The 16801-nt window shown below is 37.1% G+C and overlaps 1 protein-coding gene across 1 annotated transcript in view; it reads right to left on the reverse strand.

Moving 5' to 3' along the window:
* The window catches only part of EIF3H (eukaryotic translation initiation factor 3 subunit H), an 88021-nt gene that overhangs the window by 54337 nt on the left and 16883 nt on the right, over positions 1–16801 (reverse strand). Inside the window, exon 2 of the mRNA XM_039715465.1 lies at positions 14960–15116. Within this exon, the coding sequence (XP_039571399.1) occupies positions 14960–15116 (157 nt within the window). The remainder of the gene's footprint in view (positions 1–14959; positions 15117–16801) is intronic.

The following is a 16801-nucleotide window of genomic DNA, read 5'->3' on the forward strand; positions in this document are numbered from 1 at the left end:
TTGAAAACAGAAAAATGGAAAACCACCAAAATCAGACATTTAAAAATGGGCAGGATTTGCCCTTTTCTCCCAAATGTGCCCTATTTCCTACTAAAATTACCTGTTCTTATTTTATACAGTAGCAGATCTTAAAAGACATTTGGGCATTACTCCATGTTTACCATGTTCACATCAATTACTTTGCTTTATGTTAAAAAGGAAAAGCCTACAACATACACAACTGAGTAAAATGACAAATAATTAAAAGTAAAATATTATTTCTTCTTTATATTATTCTGACATGCTTAAACTACATCAGTTGAGATGTTTTCATGCAAATGTTGGGTTTCCATTTCATAACTGTGCCTATTTCCAATTAAATCAAACCACCTTCACATCAGCCCCTGTACAAATGAAGACTTCCACATACAGAAGGGTGTATGGAAAATATTACTTAACTAGTTGATCAAATTACAGTAGTTGAAATGCATCAGTTTCAGTAATTTAAAAGTCTCTTTCAAATTCAGGATAAATAGGATATCAAAATCATAGGGACAGAGCTAAAAGTCATCTGATAGCCGTTTCCTCCCATTACGCACTGTTTGCAGCAAACATCTGGCTAACGTATCCTTCACGACCTCCCCAGACTTCCACTCAACCTGCCCTACTTTACCACTGCTCTTATGGTGTTTCTCCTCATGACTCACCCTTAATACAAGTTGAACCCACTGCTTCTTCTTGCAGCCACCCAGGACACAGGAAAAAATCTTGGGCAAAACCATTTTTCTTTAGAGAGATTTAATCAAATGTCTCTTCACCTTCTCTACACTGAAGAAAGCAAAAGCACACAACAGAATCAATCCCAATTAAAAACTACTGACACCATTACTATAAAACACTAGCTGTTACACAGCTGTAACAGCAAAAAAGGGGGGAAGGCAGGGGAGAGGGAATTTTCAGCAGCAGATAACTCAGGAAGAAAAGCAGTGTCATTCGAGGGTCAATAATATGCTCAAGTATCTATGACCAAACCAATATCCAGATATCAACAAACAAGCAGCTCTCCTACCTCCGCCAATCAGCAAAGCCTCAAAGAATTATAACCTCCACGACTTGTATATAGTGATGGCTTTATTTCATAGCTTCAGAACTGTATCAAAAATTTATCAAAGAAAGAATAAAAACAGATCTTTCCCCTATTCCAGTTATTAAGATGTATTAGCAAGTATGAGCAGGATCAGAGGCTGGACCCAAGTACTCCTCCTTTCATGTTAAAGTGCCATTTAAATACAAGCAAGAAGAGAAAGCAAAGGGAAATTTTAAGGAGCACGTCTGCGTTGTGCAAAGGGCTGTGCTGGGAACCCAAGGCTGGACCAGGAGTGCATTGCAGAGCTGTGCACCAGGCCTACAGCCGTGCCTCCTTGTGACACCAGCTCCTAAGGGACACAGCTGCACCAAACCAACACACACATGGCCTTAGTGACATCTACCCTGATCCCTCCATCCAAGATGACAGTGTCCCATTCCATGTGAACTCCTCTGTCTGCTGCCAGCAAGCCTGAGTTATTACCACTCTCTCCATGGCATGATGTGTCCCACATCTACTGAAAGTCATCTACTGCTCTTTCAGATTACAGGTCTTGTTTAAACAGGTGCTTTTGTTCCCAGGTTGACACATTGAACTAGCATCTCTCCCATACCAGTTTCCCATTTGAGTACTGTCTTGATTTTTGCAATTCCTCTTTGCATTGTGTCAGATTAAAATCTAAATCCCAGTGATGACAAGGAACATTGATGTTGTAAACAGACACCGCTTTAAATAAAGTTGTGATCAAAGTATCGAGTAGCCCAATAAAACCCAGGTGGCTCTAGCTTATCGTATGCCATACTCATTATTTCAAGCGTCCCATTTAATGGATTTCCAGGTGTCAACAAAAGGTTTGTGCCAGTTCTTTCATTTCTGGCTCTGGTCATATATCTGGTGCCTTTTGATAAGAAGGTCTAATATTAAAAAAAAAGTTTAAAAATACTGTTTTTAAAATTGGGCATTTCACCACAGTTGGCAAAACCACAGAAACCAGTGCGTCTTTGTATTATTCCCCATCTACATAAAGCATAGCTAATTACAGAGGAATACCAAATGACTCATGTTTGCCATAGTTTTCTGTGGGCTAATGTGTTTATCCAAAAAAGTAAAAAAAAATTAAAAATTTAATGTCAACTTTAAGAGATTTAATCTGAAAGTTTCACATAAAAGACAGTCAAAATTTTTAACTACTTATGGAAATCATTACCTTTAAAATTGCTATAAGCCCTGACAGCAAGCAGACAAAGAGAAAAAAAAGCAGATTTGACATTTATTCTTCATTTAACTTTGTGCATTATGTGTCCAAATACATCAATTAATTTTTCACTTGAAACATCATTACAAGAAAAATGCCTTGGAAGATTTGGTCAAGTATCATACAATGGAGCACTGTGAATAGCAGGAACCTTTTTCAAATGTCATTTTAAAAAGTAAAACCAAGAGCTCAAATTTCTACATTTGAGGATAGAGGGATGTTTTGTTTTTAATTCTACACCACTGCATCAAAGTAGAATTTTACAAGGCTCTTCCTCATCCCTCACCCTGTCATTCATCATTTCAAGTAGTGTCTTGCTTCCTCTCCAAGCACGTTATTTTCTGACCCACTATTTCAATTTCTTTGCAAACAAAAGAGACAAAATTTTTGCATGGAAATACGGTTTAGAGGTCTAATCTTTCTAAAATACTATGGTATTTTGCCTTACAAACCCCCACTTGCCTTTCGGTTATAACTGAAATTTCAGTTTCCAAATTAGCCAGGTAGAGATGCCAACAATATTCCATTGAAAGCCATTAAGAACTGGACACCTAAACTCCTGTGCTGTTTCTAAAATGTTTGAGCAAGTATGTGTTTGTATAATGTTCAGGACACCCAGAGCCAGCTGACGCCTCTGGGCATGAGCACAGTAAAGCATAAATCAGGTCACGCTTCCTAGTTTGAGAGCTACACAGCTTTCAGGGTGGAAGCACTAACCTCATTCCAATTTACATCTAAACATTTCTTCCTCCCACTCCTTATTCCATCTCCTCAGCATTCCTCATATCTTCAACACTTGGTGCCTATTGGAAACCATCACTGCCTCCAAGTCCAGTAAACTGACCAATCCCAAACCCATCCTCAACTGTCCTTTCCTCTAGTCTGCTATCAGTAACACACCATCAAAAAGAATTTGACACTGAAATTATCTAAAAAGAAAGCACATGGCAGAATGAAACTATATATAAAAAATACATACAAAAAAAAAATATATATATGTTTGCAGGCAGACATTTCATTAACATATTTTTTTTTGGTTTTGCAGTTGTTTTTTCTGTTTCTGAGGAGAATTGTCATATTTGGTCTCGTTCCTTTTTTTTTGTTTTGCAATTGTTTTTTCTGTTTCTGAGGAGAATTGTCATATTTGGTCTCGTTCCTGAACAGTTGGTGTTGCACTCTTTGTCTGTTACACATGATGGGAAGTATGGAACTAGACAGCAACATACCAAGCCTAGAAAACCATTCTCAGTAGAACTGGAAAAAAAAAAAATCCTGCCCTTGTACCTTTAGTTACTCCTTGGTGGAGTGAGGACAATGTTTCTCAGCTATAAGAACCACTAGGCTCAGGAGAGAAAGACCTTCAGAATTTCCTGAGTATACAAAGACCTCCATTTTTACAAGTGCCTGCTGTTCCACTGTGTGAGAAAGTCTGTCAGGCTCAGTGTGTACCAGGAGTGGCACCCAGTGTCCAAACTGCATCCTTACAACAGCGTCTTCAGTTCCCTTCTCAGTCTCTCCTTGTTCCTTTCTCCCAGGCTGCAGTTACAGAAAATCAGCAGTTCCCTGCTTAAACTGTACATATACTCTGAGCAAAGTAGTTTACACACACTTTTTGCCAAACTGTTTAAATCAACTGTGCACAGATGAAAGAAATTTTCAACTATTCAATGTGGACAACAACTATTAAATCCCGTAAAATACTTCAATTAAGCCACAGAGATACAGATTTAAACTCTGAATGAAATCAACATTTGTGTAGATTATGGCCTTTTAACTATACTCAACAACTGACTTCACAGTCCCAGGCTGATTTATTCTCCATCATTGGCACTGCTTCAGTAGTCCAAACCACTCTTCCTAAACACGTTTTGTTAGAAGTAAAAATCACTAAAAGAATTGGAAAAAAACCCCAAAACAACAAAGCACCAACAACAATTTTCTTGCTTTGCAGCTATGCAGGATTTTATAGATCATCTACCGTGCTTGGCTAAAACAACTGAGTAAAAATAAGAGTAATAAATCTAGAAAATAAAATTGTTTTGTTCTTCCCAAAACTGATCTGAGGGATAACATTTAATTTTAAACAAGACTCAACACTGAGAGTAAGTTATAAAGAAAGCTTCCCCCAAATTGCTGCAAAAGCTACAATTTCTAGGTTTTTTTTTATTTCACTACCACAGAATAGCAGAAAACAGATCAAGATAAAACACTTAATTATTATAACAATTATACTAAAGCATTTAAACACCTATTATTTCATCTGTAAGTAAGAGCACAGTATGGAACAATGGAGCAATACAAATTGGTAAAAAGGAAAAGAAAAAAATAGGAAAATAAAAAAAACCCTATTTTCATCTACATGTGAAAGTTAAATTGCAAACACCCTTTTCAGTAGTTCTGCCAAACTTTACCTGGTCAGTTTTACTGTTTCACTAATATCAAAAGCTACCCCCCCCCATGACATCTCTCCCCTCCAACAACCAAACCCAGAACTATTTGCCTCATGTGTGCAAGCTGCAAGAACATTACATGCACCTCTTTGGGAGTCAAATGCCTTGCAGCTAAGTGAAATTCTGAGTTTATTAAAACCTAAAAGATTAGATCTACTGCAAATATCTCTAAAGAAGCTTTTGTTTCTCAACCAAAGACACAAAACTGGCACAATTTAACAGTTTATCGAGAACTTCAAAATCATGATGTTGAGTCTGCAGTTCCTCCCTTACCCCTCCGACTTCTCTGCTGCATAAAAGAATACTACAAGATCTGCATACACCCCACACGGATCAGGTTTTTATATATAAATATATGTATATATATAAATATATATACACACACACAGAGACACTGAACAGCATGCTCAAATCCTTGAATTACTTCCCCGGTAAGATTTATTTTGTTTCAACGAGACTTCTACTTGCAAAAACACGCACACATTGCACAGCAAATACATCTCTTGTTAGGTGCCTAATATGGCCAGGGAAACCATTTTGATTATTCTGTGCCCGCTTATGCATTGTCCTACAAAACAATAAGATAGAACAGCAAGAAACTAGCAATTAAGAGAGGCTAAATGCACATCGGGAATCACTAAAATCCACGCTAGCCAAGTCAGGAACAATATGACTGATGAATAGGCCATATTATATTAGGATTGTTAGCAAGTGTTAGAAAATTATCCTTAGCAGATGTCCCTTATGACCTATATATATCACACAAAGAATATGCCTGCCTTGTTTTCTAAAAAAGTTTTAAGAAATCTTTCCATTTTTATTTCTGACTAGAACTCCACATGTCTGCATGTTTGCTATAAATATGTACAGAGGATTTATCACATGAAACTTACAAAAACATACAAGTATTTTACCGTAAACAACCTATTTTCATGTACAGTTTTCTACTGCATGAATTTACGCTGTACTGAAGCATGTAATCCAATAAAAGAAATCAAACTGTGTATTGAGCACAGTGAAACAAAAGACAAACTGCATACTACAAGCTACATACTACAACTACAACTTATCAACTGACACACCACAAACCAAAACAGAGTGAATTTCTTCAGTCAGATGGGTGAGTGCCTTATCTGCAATAAAAACATTTTGTGGATGCAGTCAATAAGGAATTATATAAATTTAAGTTACCGTACATTGTTACATGTGCAACTATGCACACCCTGCTCATCTTCACTAGAGCTTAAAAGCAGTTTTTACTTTCTTAAATTTTGCTGATATTAAGATTCTATACACTGCGTTACCTTCAAACTACAGAGATAAGCAAGATTTTCTCAGTTTGAGCATTCTCAGTTTCTCCATATATTTTTGACTGACTGCACCACTGGATTTCACAATATATATTAATCATAAATAACTAATGCTAAAATAAAGATACAAATATAAACTCTACTAAGGACTTTTTCTTTTCTATAAAAGACTAGTATTTTTAGAACCCCTTTAAAATTCTATACTTTTTTATGAAAAAAATTCTTATATCTTTTTAACTCCACTGCTGTAGTGGGTTTCCTACCAGCAGAACGGATTTCGAGTCTGTTTCCTCAACATTTAATTTCAAATTCAGTCCTGAACCTTGGGCCAGCTTCTTGTCTCTGCCTTTCCATCAAAAAAATAAATGTCAACACTATGAATAGAAGAGGTGCAACTTAGGATTCATGTGTACTATATCTTGAGTATGGAACATTTTCTTAGAGAATAATGCTACGTAATTTGTTCATATTATGCAGTTGATAAGTCCATATAACATTACTGAACAAAAAATAAGAATGAAAATTATTTTTCATAATTTACTGCCACTATTTCTTTCAATCAGTTTCTATTACCTCTCACACAGATGTATTGGTTTGACCTGCTTTTCAATAGAACTATAGGCATTTCCTTAATTTTAGCTCTCAGGAAAAAAAAAAAAAGGGGGATCTGCTCATTTTGCTGTGCTTTCCTTCAGCTCCCTCAAGTTTATTACAGCTTTCTTTGGGAAAGGAAATGGCTAAATACTTGCATTAGCAAAAAAGGAAAGGAGGGGGAATGGAAAGAGGTAATAAGAAGGTGTTGAAAGAACTCTCTCTTCCTCTTGGTCCAGTCCCACTGGGAAAAGAACAGATGAGTGCAGAGTCCAAATGCATGGCCAAGGCTGAGGGGAACCACAAGGGCCACAAACAATTGGTCTCTTAAGAAAGGACATGCTACAGACCCAAGCAAGACATGCCAAAAGCACAGAGAGTGAGATCCAGGCAGTGAAACAGCCACTCCTGTACCACATTGTCCAAGACCAAGAAATAATCGTCAAGTATGATGATATCAAGGATGATGATGATGATGAAGAAGAAGATCAAAGTTTTTAGCAGAACTGACAATACTGTCTTCACTGCATTGCATTTCCTTCTGGATGAAGCTTTAGTTCCTCCAAACACAGAGGGAGACACAAGAGCAGATATTAAGTATGTGTGTATATATATAGATACATATACACAGACACACTTTCATTATTTAATTGGTTATCTGCTTCTGTGCTGTTTTATTTCTTTAGTCAATGTTGAACTGATTATATTAGCACCAAAAATATTCAATTCAGAATAGTTCATTCGTAATATTTTACCAAAACTGAAGGTAAAAGAAACTGGGCTTTCATATTGCTGACCATATAAAAATTAATGAGTTTCTGCAAGTCTTACAAAATTATATGAAATATACACATAACAAACTAAATTATTGTATACCGTGATTCTAAATAAAGAATACAGCTAAGATAGAACACAAGTTATGAAGTAAAAGCTCCTGGCTTCAAGATGAAATCTTCCATACAATGAAATGCTTAAATGCATAGCTGAGTCGGATACAATCTCCCAGCTCATTTTAATGCTGCTAAAAATCAGTTATATACATCTAACTACCTATCTCTTACAACAGATGCTTTTCTAATTTCATTTTCAGGCTAAGTAAGTGAATATTCTTAAACACAATTTTCAGTAAAGTACAGCATGGGAGTTTATTAAGTATGATAATAATATCTCTGCAATTGCAAATTACGGAGAAAAAAAAAATCAAGCAACCTACAACAGATTTTAGGCTAGGTTTTTCTGTTTAAAATTGCTCAAGGAAAAATGCCATTAAATATGTTTTCTTTAAAAAAAAAAGCTAAGAGTTAGTAGAACATTTTGCATTTTAAATCAAATTGCACTTATTTTGCAGCAAAATTTCAATGGAAACTGATTTAAATAAAACTTTAATATGCATGGTACTTAAAAGAGCAAAATTATTTCTCTTTTTTGATATAAAATTAGATGTTGAACGAAAGGATTAACCTACCACTTTAAAGTATTGTCCCTACAGTAAAAATCAACTCGAAAATCCAGAAATGCGGTAACAAAGCATTTCAGGCAGTTTGTGCAATACTGTCAGAAGAGGAATAGGTGATATACAATTTTTAAGTCTGCGCAGTCCAGTAGTGTAAATCCCTTTAGATAAGCCAAGGAGTGCCATCACAATTGCTGCCTCCTCTTTCTTAGTTACGCGTGGTAGAATTGGGAATCAAAGAATCAAACCTGCAGAGCAAGCAAGCCTCCGTCCTGCTTTTAGGATACACACACATGCAAGTCTGAATCAAATTCTCCCCATCTACACTGAGCCTTACAGCACACAGCACATTTTAGATGATTTAAGAATCGGAAAAACACTGAGTTAGTTTAGTCAATGCACTTTCTAACGTATTTTCTGAATTCGTCTGTGTAAAAGATTACAGGCACCGTATCAGATGAAGGCGCCGCGCACCCTGCGCTGCCGCGCGCCCGGGACACCCGGCCGGGCCGTGCGCTGGCCACGGGCGCCCTCTGACGGCGGCTCCGCGCCTGCGGGGGACACACGGCCGCGGGGAGACAATTCACTTGCCTCGGGCGAGAGAAATGAAATAAAAGCACCGTTTCCTGGCACTTGTGATTACAAAACCATGCCCTGGCACACACTGTCGCCGCCGACAGAGACAAGTGCACGCATCACACACCCAAGGCACGCTTCAGCCCGCACCAGGTAAAGCAGCCTTTCAGTGGGATTTCTTCTTTCTTACCCACTGAAGACAAAAACCTCCAGTCATTACAGGTAAGTCTGCACAGTATGAAAACTCAGGCAAAACATCTAACAGGCTGCACGCCTGCTATTCCACTGAACCATCACAATTACACAAACCATGTCAATGTTAGCTTCTTTTCAGGAAACAAATCAACGGCATGCACTAGGGACAGGTAAAGTACAAAATAATTCAGGTATGATTAGCAGTTTTATTAAAGAACCTTGAATATGTGATACATATCATTAGATGACAATTAATTTTGTCCATTATTATATTGCAATATCAGTTCTGGCAAACCACAAAAAAGATATCGAAGGTCAGATGACATTATTTTGAGTATTTAACAATTGACCATCCACCCTTTGTCATAATAATCTGAATTCCTTATATAAATTAAACCTTATTGAGCCTATGATCTATTTCACACATTCATTACAGCCAAATGATAAAGAAAGAAACAAAAACAAACAAAAAAGCTTAAAATTCTATATCCTTTTTTGCATAGAGAATGAAGCGTAACTTCATAAATGCATGGACAAAACTGACGGGCTTTCACGAGCACTCAGTAATTGAAAAGTCAACATTTACACAGTATGACTTTCTTCCTAAATTACAACAGGCCTTACAAAAAACACAGATGAGGAATTTACATAAACGGACAAAACTGGAACCGGAACCAAGGCTGTGATTACGGAACTTTTGGGTTATATGTTCCTGTCCTTAATGAAATAAAACTCAAATGTCATGTAACCTGATTTCTTCATTTCATAAACATTCCATTTTCTTAAAGTAAACAACAACAGACATGAGCTACAACTGTTATATCTAAAGAGAATAAAGCTATACAAACAAAAAAAAAAAAGGAGAAGAAAAAAACAGCTAAACTTGTATCTGCCTATTCAGAACATAGTTACAGTCACTGCATGTTCAAGGTCTGCCATACAATACAAGAGACATACAAGATGATAAATACAATGATAAAACCTTTGATTTAAAATGGGAATAAAACAAGAAAAACTGACTAAATCTAACCTGGACAGAAGCCTTTACAGAAAGCAGATGAACCAACACTTGATAATCCTCTTTTCTTCCAACCCTGTTTTACAGAAAGCAGATGAACCAACACTGCTGGGGGGGGAGCAGTGATTTAATGACACCAGGACTTCCACAGCAATACTAGCAATAAGCCAACCCTCACAGAGTCCATTCAGACCCTATTGCAACAAGGCTTATGAAAGCTCTAGAAAATACGTCTTAAGGGAACAGCTGATGGAGCTGTGTTTGTTGTCTTGAGTAGAAGAGGCTCAGGAGGGACCTCACTGCTCTCTACAGCCGTCTGAAAGAAGGGTGTAGTGAGGTGGAGGCCAGCCTATTCTGCTGTGCCTGCAGTGAGGACCAGAGGAAATGCCTTAAACTGAGACAGGGGAGATGCAGATGCAGTATTAGAATTATTTTTTTCCAGTGTTAGGGCTGTCAGGCACTGGAATAGGTTACCCAGGGTGGTGGCAGATTCATCAGCCCTGAAGGTGTTTAAGAGGTATCTGGATCTGGTCCTGGATGATGTGGTTCAGGGGCTACAGTGACAGTACTAGGCAATAGCTGGACTTGATAATCCTCTTTTCTTCCAACCCTGATGATTCTGTGATTCTTCTACCTGAAGCCCTCTGCCTCTGCAAGGACCACATGTCCCAGGTGAGTGAATGGAGCAGGTAAGGCTCAACAGCTCAAACTGCTGCAGCCCCTGGCCAAGCAAAACCCTGAATAAGCACTATTTATGAGCTATGACACCTTTGTGTCATAGCTCATGAAACTGCACCCATCTGAGACTAAAAAAATGGTGGGTTTGTGGAAATGTTACACTATGTTATTCCTAGTTGTTACTGAATGATTACACAACTAAATACAACCTAAAGCACAGAAAACCATGGGTAATTGAATAGTTAATCGTCTATCTAACATCTAACCTGAAAAACAAAATTAATCTTCTTAAGTAACAAAGTAAAAATCATGTTGGAAGATAGGGGGAGAAGGCATCAGCTTTCCTTCTGAAGCATTTCAGAGGGAATCTAATAAAAGAAGAAAAAGCCACAACCATATAGAACTTATTTTGATGTATAATTATAGAACTGTCTCAAAGTTCTGATTGGTATATTTACCACAGGACTCAGTTTATTATCTTAGCTTTGTAAACTAAGTTACTAAAATACAGGGGACTGAAATAAATCTGTTTCAAAACATCTCTAATGAGTGACAAGAGGTATGCTTAATTTTTTAACTGTTATATTTCAAAGAAGGGAATATAAATTTCTTTTAAACTGGGACAAAAGCTACTCAGTGAAAAGGACTGAAGATAAAGTCAATAAAGTGCAAGGGACTGAACTTAACATATTGCTTAGAAACAAACAGACATGAAAAGTACATACATTTATCAGGAACAACATAGAGAAAAGAAGGTTTTTAGCACACCTTAACTGAAGACAGCAAAACTATGCTCAGACAAAGGTTTGGAAGTGCCCTACAGTGAAAGCACTTCTCAGAAAACTACCCTCAGTAAGACAAGCTGGAATACTACAATTTTTCACAGAAGTCCTAAGCCAAAAATCCTTACAGCAGAAATCTGATTTTCCCTAAACAAGAGTTGAATCTGTGGGGTGGAGGATGTGGGGGGCACAGGAATAGGGCATGTATGTATAAATCACTGGAAGTATCTTTATGAAATTTAAGATCAGTGCTTTGAAAAATAAAGTCAATGCCTATGAGGATTTAAGTGCACCAGCAATAAGGAAACACAGTTATGTGAAAAGTAAGTGCCTAACCAAAAGCACAAAGTGCAGCCCTAAAATACTGAACTTTCACACTGAAGCATCTTTTGCTGAGGACTCAACAACAATTCTGCAATTTTCCTCTATTAGCTCACACATCATCAACTAAACTTCACCTACAGATTTCTAACAGAGAGCTGGGTTGAACCCTCTCACCCCCACTAAAAATCTCATGCTGCAGCAGACCAGCCTAAGTGTTTAAGACTTCCCTGACAGAAAATCTTACCAAAAAAATTGCACTTTGTAAGAAGAATCATAGGAAGACAACACTTCAGGAGAAACTTTCTATGATGAAAAACACCTGTGGATTCATACGTGGTGGACAGCCCGCCCACATCTGAAATAAGAATTATCTGAATCTAAAAAACCTCTCTCTGCTTTCTTTAGTTTCAGAAATAGTCCAATTCAAACGGCATTAAAAAACGTTCTTGCACTGAAAGAACAAGTTCAGATACGGGGTTTTTTTAAAAAAAATTAATTTCTGAAGGAATTCTGTAACAGCAAATAGTCAAAATTTGATATTATCTCAGATAATATCATTAGAAGCAAGAGACAAAACGGCACCATAACAAAAGCATAACTAAGCATATCTAAAGAAATGGTTGTTGTAAGCAAGTTTAAATACATCTTTATCAAACTGATTCTTAAATATCATGCATACCTATTTCAAGTTCAATTTAAGGATATTTTCTTAGCACCCTCAAAAATGTGTTTTGTATTAGGTTTGCACAGCTTAAAAGAGGAAAACATTCACGTAAATGTGTCTTGCCAATTACCTAACAGTTTATTTGCTCAAATGTCACCCTCCTGTACAAAAGCTCAAATTCTCTTAACAACAATCACCTCGAGACCACTAAGGCCTACACTAAGGCAAAAGATGATGCAACATCATCCTGATAAAAGAGCACGTTAAGTATTATTCTGTGTGATAGCAGTGCTGAAGTGTCAAGACCTTTGTATTTTCCCTCCATTTCTGTGGGCCTGAATTTGTGCAAATATATAAAGCCAGGTAGGGTACTGAAGTAACACACAAGTCGTAGGGGGAAGGAGGTGCCTTGTTTTCTTTGTTTTTTAGCATACTGAATTTTAATATTCTGGCACATAACAAGAGATTTCTCTACATGAATTATCTGCATCTAGAAGATAAAGAATCTTTTGAAAATCTGGCAGGATGCTTGCATAGGGAAACACAGCTCCAGGGAAAACAAACAGAGGGCATTTATCAAACTTTTTTTTTTCACATTGGCAAGACAGAAGACAACTCTGAGGAGCCTAAAAAGCCCAAAGGCTCAGGCTAGCAACTTCAACAGCCATTTTGTTTAGGTTTTCATCTTCTCTAGGCTCTACTACATAAGTTAAAGAGCTCAACAGACCCCTACTACAGGGAATGCAGAATGAACACAAGCACTTTGCATTTCCTAAGTGGTTCAGTCTATTTAACTGTATTTCACTGAGAAGGATACAGAGGCAACATCTCTGTGATCCATGTAGTACAGGCTAGGGAAGATGGAAACCAGTGGGAAATTCTCCTGAATTAGCTTACAGGGTTTAGCACAGGCAAGCTCCCCAGCCTGGCTGCAGATTCCCCACCACTGCCAGAGGCAGCACCAGCCTCACTGCCACAGGCTCACTTCCCACTCTGGCCAGAGTTTGCTCTGCTTTCTGTGCCCACAGCATGGGAACAGAAAGCTGAAAAGCTAAGGGGTCCAGGTGAGGGAAGCTTTGCCTTTGGACCTTACATAATGTCGCGATTATTGCCCTAATAAAGGAAAGACTTGTACCAAAAACCTCTTTCCTGGAAGGAAGTTTCTCCCAAACACAAAGAGTTGAACCCTGCATACCAGATCACAGGCTTAGAGCTCAGCATGGGAGCCATCCTATGGTGAGCTGAATCCATCTCTGACATTGAGAAATTTGTTTCAATACTTGCTCTCCTATCAGCTACATGGAAATAATTCAGCCATTTTCTACAGAAAAAAAAAGAAGCATGGGGTCCAATTAAGAATTTAGATTACTTCAATCATTTGAAGAGCTCCAGAAGAGAAGAAATCTTTAAAATATTTTTTAGGCATTAGTAAAATATAGTTCTGACTCAAGTGTTATTGTAGGACAATTAAGATTCCTTTTTGTTTTGCACTCTTATTTTCTTTGACCTAACTGTATAATCCCACAAAGGAAGCAATACACAGCAACAAAACCTTACCAAGTTGCAAAGAATTCTTAAAATTATCTCTGCTATAAAAGCAGAGTCCAAGATTCTTCTGTTGTAAGATAAAATATTAATTCAATAATACCTAATCTCATAAGCAAGAAAAAGCAGTTTATACTTACAGATTAAGTGATCTTGCTCAAACTGAATTATCAAAAGAGAAGCAACTGCAACTACTTTGACTATATTGCCTCTTTAGTTACTCTTGAAGTTAAACTGATTCTATATGCCCTAATAAAGTTTTTCTACTAGTATCATTAAATACACACATGCATACTTATAATATCAAGATTAGAACTGTAAGCCTTTTAAGTTTGCTTTATAAATTTGATGTCACTCTGTGCCAAGCCAATCATACTAACTTACAGTGTCACTAACAAAACATCACTAGGACCAGCAAAAAACAGAGACAAACAGAAACCATCCATTCTACCTCACTTAGAAAGCAAAATGATCACCCAGACTTCAAGTTAGCCAAAGCCTGACAAAACTTACAAAGCTCTGCTCTCCAGGTTTCCAATGAGTACTTAACACATACAATTAAACCCAGAGAGGCAATCTGTCTGCCGAGCTACATCCAGACGTGTATGTACGCACACACATACACACAGCCATTTCCATAAAGAGCTTTACAGTGATTATGAATTACAGACAGGAAACTAATCTAACTTCCTGTGTGGAGTCTCATCCTAAAATAAATGTCCATATCATACAGTATTCATTCCCTATAACTTCCCTTATACAGACAAGCTTCAAGTTGGATATTCAGCACAGCACTCCAATTAACGCACTGACACTTTAACCCACAGTAAAAAATCTGGGCCCATACAAACTTCTGCTCATTGTGAAGGAAAAAAGCTCTTTATAGCCCATACAGATAGTTTTTTTTAGTCTAAGTTTCACAAAACTTTAAGTATTACCTTCATCAAAGTCTGCATCATCTTCTGTATGCTGAGGGAAAGGGGGAAAAAAGGCCTTTATAGCCCATACAGATAGTTTTTTTAGTCTAAGTTTCACAAAACTGTAAGTATTACCTTCATCAAAGTCTGCATCATCTTCTGTATGCTGAGGGAAAGGGAAGCAATTTGTGATTTCCAGTCTGTCATCCACCACAAGACCCAGCAGCACGCCTTGGACCACTTCATTCCCCTGTCCTTCTTCTTGGTAATGTTTAATGATCTTTAACACAACCTAGAACATAAAACAATAAAATCATAATATGCAATGCATTATTTTTGTCCTCAAACTATGTATCTGGAATTTTAAATTTGCTACATGGTTTAGAGCTGCAAACCAAGTGAGCTTAAGCACCAGCAATTTTAATACAGGTTGAGGAACAGCCAGCCATCCTAATATTACAGGGAAAAAACAAGACCATTAAATAAACCATCAAAATACAGTTCTAAACCAATTTTCTGAAACACCATTCTAAAATGAAATATTGATCCTTTTTACTTTAGCTTGTTGCTTTAACTGTGAGCTTTTAACAGTATCTTGCAGGTCCTATAAGCCCCTTCTTCAGGGACATTGTGCACAAGAAACTAACAAAACATCTTAAAAAACTAAGCAGAAACTGGTAGAAATTTTTAAAAAGGTGCAGATCCCATCAAATTTCAATTACATTAATCTTCTAAAGTATATCTCACTGCAGTTTTACTTCAGATGATAGTTCAAGTTATATAACGTGAATGGCATGTCATAGGGTATTTAAGGGAAATCAATGATAAAAGAAAAAAATATGCACAAATTACTCATAATATTTTTAACAACATAATTTCCACTTCCTTCCTTAAATCTGAACTCTACAATGAATAATTCTCATGAGATGATCCTGTAAATTGGAACAGTATGAACAAAACCACCCAAAAATAGTCCGTCGTTTGCTAGCAACACTTCATACTTGAATAACATTTTATACTTGACAAGAACTACAATAAGGTAAGACACTAACCACAAACATTGACTTGAAAAAACTTATGCTTTCTCCAGTGTAAGAGAGGTTTATTTTACTAAACCCTAATCCATCCATTCAAAATTCAACATAAATGTCTGATGATTGTTTTCATTAAGCAATATACTTTAACATCTGCTGGCAAACAAACTAGTTTAGTAGATTTCAGCTCAACTGCCCTTAGAACAGACTTTGTACAGTCAAGTACTGGCTTTTATTGAACATTCTACAGGGGAAGGGGGGAAAAAAAGGAAGTTAAGATCATACATATATTTGTCCCTAGTTTTCACCTTTGTTGATTAGTAGATGTTACTTTTTGTAAAACACCATTAATGTATTGAAGTACCACAATACAGATTAAATGAAAGAAAAATGAGAGTAGAATAGAAATTATTTGCAAATACACTTCCTTCTTGGGCTAAAATGGGAAAACTAGCTTCATACTTGGAGGCAGGGCAGAGAGGGTAAAACTGAGAAGAAACACCCATTTCCATCTAAGTTGCATTTCAGTACCAAAATGGACTAATACCCTCTGATTCCTTGTTTATTTACAGTATCACTCATTTGTGCTTCCTCTTCAATCTAGATATACTTGCATTGAAGCTTCTCAGTCGTAGATAGAAAGCAACATTTCACTCCAATACTCATTCACATCCGTCACTCAAATCCTTTGCAGCCACACCTTTTTATTCAATTTGCTACAACAGGTCTACAGAGCAGAGACACAAACAGGTCCTTGGTTATATACATCTTATTTCATGGGAAAACAATAAGGACATTAAGATCAGTGGGCAGTGAAGCAGTACTTAACAGTGATGGAAACAGTACAGCAACCACCAGTTTGAGGTCACCTGGACGTAGCAGATGAACGTGCCACAGAGCCAGCACATAAATCATATTCACGTTGCATTTAGTGTACAGCTCA

This window comes from Passer montanus, unplaced genomic scaffold, assembly GCF_014805655.1.
Source record: "Passer montanus isolate IOZ18808 unplaced genomic scaffold, ASM1480565v1 scaffold33, whole genome shotgun sequence".
NCBI classification, from domain to species: Eukaryota; Metazoa; Chordata; class Aves; order Passeriformes; family Passeridae; genus Passer; species Passer montanus.